Below are 7932 nucleotides of genomic sequence, written 5' to 3' on the forward strand. Positions count from 1 at the left end.
ACGGTGCTGTTGAACTTCACGAATGGATATCTATTGAAGTAAAGGCCTTCAATGAACACCATGTCACTGAGATCAGGGGAGCTGTAGATGCATTGTGTCCACCGGTAATAATAATAGCCATCCGCTGAAAAATAATGTCTTCATGGGATTATTTCAACAAAAACATAAGCACTTGAACATTATTACTGGAATGTCTTTTCTAAAACATCATGTCCTATCCATATCATTAAAACATCCATACCTACTTTCACATCATAACTAACAGTTTAAGAAGTCACATCACCTTTATTTATACTTTTAGCACTTTTTACAATATAGTGTTTCAAAGCAGCTTTACAGAGATTACAGGAAACTAATGCAACAAAGTTTGTTTCTAGAAGAAAATAGCGTCACAGTCCAGCTTAAGTAAGTTTAGTGATGGTTCATTTCTGTTGTAAAAAAGTTATTTATTTAGTTATGTAAATGTAACTTTCCTTTTCCTTATTATTTAAAGCTCACTTAAAGTACATCGATACCGCAACAAAAACTACTAGCCTAACTAATAAAGTTCAAACTTTTTTTTTGCTAAAAGTATGGAAAAACACAATAATAGTATCAGAAAGTAGATATGACTCGAGTGCTATATTCCAAGTTCAAATATAATAACTACAATATACATGACTAAAGCTCTGAAACTTCAAAAAGGACACCAATGCATCATAACATATAATAAAAGTGCATGGTCCATATGACTATTTGAAGTCTTCAAAAGAATATAATAGCTTTGTTTAGGAAACAGGCTGAACTTCAACTAACCGAATCATTACATTCAATTCAGTTCATCAAAGATTCAATTACAGAAGTGAACAATGACTTATAGTGTCTTCAGTGTCTTTAGTAAAGCGGATTAATCTGACCTGCTCCAGTGAGTACAGACAGCATCAGCATGTGATGAACACTCAAGAGCTCTGGCGGTGACATCTTCACACACACACACACACACACACACACACTCGATCACAACTGAGATAGCTAATACACTGCTCATGTTAATGTGATCAATGTCTAAAACCACTGACCAATCAGAGACAGTCTTCGTACATGTGTCAAGTGTTGCTGAGCAATATCATGCTTTAATTTCTAAATCAGTAATAGATTAAACACAATGACATTCCTGAAGAAGAAAAACAATCTCTAAAGTCTTACAAAACACAAAATATTAACAGCTTTCTCGGGTATTTATATTCAAACGTGACACGTCTAATATTCAGGGCCATTTCTACAGTTGGCAGAGAGTGAGCTGTGTGTAAAAGAGTCATCACAATCCATGGGAAATGAGATGAACCTGCATCACACACGCACACACACACGCGCACGCACGCACGCACACACACACACACACATTAGCTCTTCGGCTCACGCTGCATCATTGAGCAGACATGTTCAGTTTTTATTGTAGTGTCTAGTGAACTAAATGATTTTTATTACTATAAAAAATGTAAACGATGGCGGGGAACGATGGGCAAGTGATGTAACTGGTGAATTAGAGACGGTGAAAGTGAGTGTGTCTAATATCACTGGTCTTAAAGAGTGTGTGAGTCTTGTCCCACACACAGATACGATGGTTCAGACGCCTGTGACTGACGCCACTGCTGAAACTGTGAATAAAGCGGGGACAAGCTTCTACTAACTGATCTACTGTAATGTTTCGCTGCTGTATACCAGACCAAATCAGGATTATGTATAACTAATAAATGTGACAAACCTACCGAATTCACAATCAGAAAGAGCTTTACTGCCAAATATGTTTCCACACGAGGAATTTGTTTTGTTGACCGAAGACGCTTCCAGTAGACAGACAACAACAGTACACAGACAGTAAAATACAACATAAACAATAAAGATATGTGAATAAGATACGCGTATGTATGTATATAAATAACAAAATAGACAAACTGTATGTACAAGTGTGCAAATTTAGACCAGATTTATTAAGTGTCAGATGCTGCGCACCAAACATCAAACAACAAGTACAATTTTATGAAAAACAAACCCTTATATTTATTTGAAAGTATCCTGAAGTGTAGTTAGTGCCCCCTCCTTTATGGCTGTCGGGATTCTGCTTTAGTCTGAGTAGTTTCATTGTGCATTCGTTTCCCGGTTCCCGATTTGCCTGTGTTCCAGTTCAGTAGCTTCTATTGTTTCTGATTCATCACGCACCAGTTTCTGTTCCAGTTATTGACCACACTCTGTGTTTTTAAGCCTTTAGCTCCTCTCAGTTCTTTGCTCAGTTTCGTTTCTTCTACGTGTATTGTATCTGTGTATCTTCTATGTGAGGGAATGTAAAAACAGTCCCTCAAGTTTTTTGCAATCTGAATAAAGTTAAAAATCAACAAAATATTGCATTTTGTTTGCGATGCTGCATAATTCCCCATTTCACAGCAAAATGTTACAAAAATTACAAGATCTCTCAAAGAATAAATTATAATTATGTAATGGAACTATCCCTAATTTAATGTACATTGTAATGCATTATCTACGTGAGGATACTGATGTCATGCAGGTTATGTCAGTGGTTTGTGTAAAACAAAGCGAAAGTGAGGATTTCTCACCTGCCGTCTCAAATAATAAAGGCCAAGGACAGCACGAAGAAATTAAAACACAGTTTGATGGCTGTCATGAATCCAGCCTCTGTGGTTCCTCCTGCTTGCCACCAGAAGGCCCTATCCCTTGAATATTGAATCTTCTCCCCGGACTTTATTTCCCATAAACCCCATACCTGGCACTGATTAGCCTCTTTTCCACTGTCGGGCCGGTGCGAGCCAGGGCTAGCGTGTGCCGGGCGAGGCCAATAGCCTTGGAGCTCAAGCACAAGCTGTGTTCCCAGTGTCGGGCCAGTAGCCCCACAGCGCTGCCCTAAACCCACCCTAAGCACGCCTCCATAGAACAACATCACACAACCCCACCGTTTCACTAGCTGACTGTAAACTAGCTAGATCGCTAAATGATCATGACAGAAACGAACATTTTGCCTTTAATAAAGACTTAAAGGGTTCCTATTATGCCCTTTTATGATGTCTTGATTTTGTTTTTGGGGTGTACTAGAATATATTTTCTTGCTTTATTGTTAAATTTGTATTTGATTGTGAAAACTGTAATTTTCTCTGGCCCCCTTCCTGTTCGAAGGAGTGATGAGATAGTTAGCAGACTGTCCTCACTCAATGGCTGGCTGTCTAAGTGTTGTCCGCAAAATAATATAGAATTCATAGACAATTGGAAAAGTTTTTGGGGCAAACCTGACCTGTTGAAAAGAGATGGTATTCATCCCTCCTGGGATGGTGCTGCTCTTCTCTCTAGTAATTTGGCTCATAGTCTTAGAGATAAAACATGACAATTTGGGGCTCAGGTCAGGAAGCAGACAAACTGGCTAAACCGACCGTCTGCTAGCGGCCTCGCGTCACCAAGGTCAGATAAATCCCATCACATAGAGGCTCTTTCACCTAGATATCGTCATATAGAGACTGTGTCTGTTCCCCGAATTTGGAAATCCAAAAAACATCCAAACCGATCTAAGAGTAAAAATTTAATTGATGTTCATCAAATAAAACACAGAAATAATACAAATGAACAAATGATAAAGCTTGGGTTGCTGAATATTCAATCCCTTACTTCAAAAGCGCTCATAGTTAATGATATGATTTCAGATTATAACCTAGATGTGCTGTGTATGACAGAAACCTGGCTAAAACCAGACGATTACATGACTTTAAATGAGTCCACCCCTCATGATTACTGTTATAAACATGAACCTCGCCTGAAAGGCAAAGGGGGAGGTGTTGCTGTAATTTAGAGTAATATTTTCAAAATTACTAAGAAATCTAGTTTTAAATATACTTCTTTTGAAGTGTTAGTGCTTAATGCAAAAATATATAGTGTAAACGATAAATCACGTTTGAGAATTCTGCTTGCTAATGTATACAGGCCACCAGGGCACCATAACGATTTTATCAAAGAATTTGCTGACTTTCTATCAGAATTAGTATTGGCTGCAGATAAAGTCCTAATTGTTGGTGATTTTAATATACATGTAGATAACGAAAAAGATGCATTGGGATTGTCATTTAAAGACATTCTTAACTCTATTGGAGTTAAACAACACGTGTCAGGACCTACTCATTGTCGTAATCATACTCTAGATCTAATATTATCACATGGAATCAATGTTGATGCCGTTGAAATTCTGCAGCAGAGCGATGACATCTCAGATCATTATCTAGTCTCGTGTAAACTTAATTTAAAGGCTGCAAAGCCAACTCTGTGTTACAATTATGTTATACCTATCACTACTGCCACTAAAGATTACTTTATTTACATTTACATTTATTCATTTAGCTGACGCTTTTATCCAAAGCGACTTACAATTGCTATATTTCAGAGGTCGTAGAGCACGCAAGTCGTTTTTCTGAATATCCAGTTCTCCTGTTGTTTAAGTGTAGTATCTACCACAAGGTAAGGTTGTTTTCGATTCTCTGGTTATTTTCTTTTTTTTGCCTTCTCACAAATTTGTATTTAAATTAGACGCGTTCCCACTTTATATAACAGCCGCTCTGAATAGTATTGCAGTTTAAATTTTATAGCACTTAAGTGAGCGCTGTCCAACAGCTAGTTTCGGGTAAATTGCGTTTGCTGTGTTAATTGCTGGGCAGAAACAGCTGTCCTCACTCAGGCGTTAGTACACTTTATATCTATGTAGTGTGCGCGCTGTCGCGGAAGCGTTCAGCCTCCCTGTGTGAAGACCGACTCGGATAAAGACCATCGACTCTACCTGTGCGACTCCACCGAGCAAGGACTCCGGCAAGGCACTTAAGTATCGTCTTCTCTCCTTTTCCTTTCCCACTTCTATCGTATTTCCCTTTCACAACATGTGCTTTCAATACATTGCTGTTGTCTCTCGACAACGTGCACTCATCACGCACAGTAGGCAGCGCAATACTGCTAATCTGCGTCCCATTCTCTTATCCACACACACACCTCTCTCTCTTTCTATGGGTCTATGGAATTGTCAGTCAGCAGTCAATAAGGCTGACTTCATTCCAGCCTTTGCCTTTCATTCTACCCCTTAATATATTGGGCTTGACTGAGACCTGGATCCGTCCAGAAGACTCAGCCACCCCTGCTGCTCTCTCTAACAACTTCTCTTTCTCCCACACCCCTCGCCAGTCTGGTAGGGGTGGGGGGACTGGTCTTCTCATTTCTAACAACTGGAAATACTCAACTCTCTCTTCTCTATGCAATAACAACTCGTTTGAATATCATGCAATTACACTTACAACTCCCATTAGGATCCATATTGTAGTTATTTATCGCCCCCCAGGTCAACTGGGAAGCTTTGTTGAGGAGCTGGATGTGCTGCTGTCCTCTTTCCCTGAGGATGGCACCCCACTCGTAGTCTTTGGTGATTTCAACATTCATCTAGAAAAGGCGTATGCAACAGACTTCATTTCTCTTCTAGCCTCATTCGATCTCAAACGGCTTATCACCACAGGTACTCACAAATCAGGCAACCAACTGGACCTGGTTTACACACGCAACTGCATCCCAGACAACATTTTGGTGAAACCTCTCCATGTTACAGATCATTTCCTCATTACTTTCAATATACAACTCACTACCCATGCTCCACCAACTCCCATACCACCTACTTTCAGACGTAACCTGCGCTCACTTTCTCCTTCCCATCTTTCCTCTGCTGTGTCATCTTCTCTTCCCTCACCCTCACAATTCTCATCTCTAGATGTGAATACCGCAACAGATACTTTATGCTACACTTTAACTTCTTCTTTAGACAATATCTGCCCTCTCTCCTCCAGGCCAGCACGCGCTACTCCCTCTAACCCCTGGTTATCTGAGGTTCTTCGGGAACACCGGACCAAACTCAGGGCAATGGAGAGGAAATGGCGCAAATCAAAAGACACGTCTGACCTGAGTATGTACCAATCTCTGCTCTCTTCCTTTTCTGCTGATGTTCACGCTGCAAAATCTTCATATTTCCACAGCAAGATCAACAGCGCCTCTAACACACGAACACTTTTCAAGACATTTAACTCTCTCCTCTGTCCACCTCCACCATCACCCACTTCCTCTTTAACTGCTGATGACTTTGCCAACTTTTTCACCAAAAAAACAACCTCTATCAGCAGTCAGTTCTCAACTCCACACACACAGGAACCCAAACCATCCTCTCCCACTACCAGAAACCTTCTCTTTACCTTCTCCGCTAACCGAGGAAGAAGTATCTAAACTTCTCCTCTCCAGTCATCCTACCACCTGCCCTCTAGACCCCATCCCCTCACACCTTCTTCAAGCCATCTCTCCCACACTTCTACCAGCACTCACACACATCATCAACTCATCCCTCCATACTGGCATTTTCCCTACAGCATTGAAGCAGGCTCGGGTAACTCCACTGCTTAAAAAAACAACATTAGACACATCACTTTTAGAGAATTACAGACCTGTCTCTCTCCTACCATTCATTGCGAAAACACTTGAACGAGTTGCTTTCAACCAAGTGTCATCTTTCCTGTCTCTGACCAACCAACTAGATGTCAACCAATCTGGCTTCAAGATAGGCCATTCTACCGAGACTACTGCACTACTGTCGGTCACAGAAGCCCTGCGGATCGCAAAAGCTGCTTCCAAATCTTCAGTTCTCATCCTGCTGGATCTTTCTGCTGCCTTCGACACTGTGAATCATCAGATCCTTCTATCCACCCTCTCATCACTGGGCATCAAAGGAACTTCCCTCCACTGGTTTGAGTCCTATCTCACAGGTAGGTCCTTCAGGATCGCATGGAGAGGCGAGGTATCCAAAGCACATAAATTGATCACAGGGGTTCCTCAGGGATCAGTTCTTGGACCGCTCCTCTTCTCCATCTACACCACATCATTGGGACCCATCATACAGACACATGGTTTCTCTTACCATTGCTATGCTGATGACACCCAGCTCTACCTCTCATTTCAACCAGATGATCCCACAGTAGCTGCACGTATCTCAAGCTGTATGGCGGACATCTCGGCATGGATGAAGGAACATCACCTGCAGCTCAACCTGGCAAAGACTGAGCTTCTCGTTCTCCCTGCCAATCCGTCTCTGCAGCACGACCTCACTATCCAGCTAGAGTCATCCTCAATCACCCCATCAAGGTCGGTCAGAAATCTTGGAGTAATATTTGATGACCAGCTGTCCTTCACAGACCACATTACAAAGACAGCTCGATCATGCAGGTTTGCAATGTATAACATCAGGAAGATCAGGCCTTTCCTAACTGAGCATGCAACACAACTTCTCGTCCAGGCCCTGGTTATTTCTAAGGCTTGATTACTGCAATGCTCTTCTAGCTGGACTTCCGTCATGTGTTACTAAACCTCTACAAATGATCCAGAATGCTGCAGCCCGCCTTGTCTTCAACGAGCCCAAAAGGGCACACGTCACTCCTCTGTTCATCTCACTGCATTGGCTACCACTCGCTGCTCGCATCAAATTCAAAGCTTTGACGCTTGCTTACAGATCTACCACCGACTCAGCTCCGTCCTACTTTCACTCCCTACTACAAGTCTACGTCCCTACCAGAAGCCTACGATCGACCAAGGAGCGACGGCTCGTGGTACCATCACAGCGAGGCACTAAATCACTCTCCAGAACATTCTCATTCACGGTTCCATGCTGGTGGAATGATCTCCCCACCCTCGTCCGTAATGCAGAATCCCTGACAGCATTCAAAAAACAACTGAAAACTCATCTCTTCCGTGAGTACTTAACATAAAAAAAAAAAAATGAAAAAAAAAATCTTCTTCTCTTTTAAATCTTTCCTTCCCTTTTAAATCTTCCCTTGTCTGGCTTTTGCTATTCTGAGCAATGCCTGAACTTTGTATTTTGAGCGCTTCTTG

General features: G+C 41.5%; 1 protein-coding gene and 1 pseudogene across 1 annotated transcript in view; one reads left to right on the plus strand and one right to left on the minus strand.

The window, feature by feature from the left end:
- The window catches only part of LOC143724329 (rano class II histocompatibility antigen, A beta chain-like), a 12221-nt gene extending 11217 nt beyond the window's left edge, over positions 1-1004 (minus strand). The window contains exons 1-2 of the mRNA XM_077217330.1: positions 897-1004; positions 1-124 (exon numbers count right to left, since the gene is read on the minus strand). The exon at positions 1-124 is cut by the window's left edge and continues 152 nt beyond it. Of these exons, the coding sequence (XP_077073445.1) occupies positions 1-124; positions 897-960 (188 nt within the window). The 5' untranslated portion in view covers positions 961-1004. The remainder of the gene's footprint in view (positions 125-896) is intronic.
- Positions 1005-4901: 3897 nt separating this feature from the next.
- Positions 4902-7932, plus strand: LOC143724320 (uncharacterized; annotated as a pseudogene).

This window comes from Siphateles boraxobius, unplaced genomic scaffold, assembly GCF_051911475.1.
Source record: "Siphateles boraxobius isolate OS27281-9 unplaced genomic scaffold, OSU_SipBor_1 72, whole genome shotgun sequence".
In the NCBI taxonomy this organism is placed as follows: domain Eukaryota; kingdom Metazoa; phylum Chordata; class Actinopteri; order Cypriniformes; family Leuciscidae; genus Siphateles; species Siphateles boraxobius.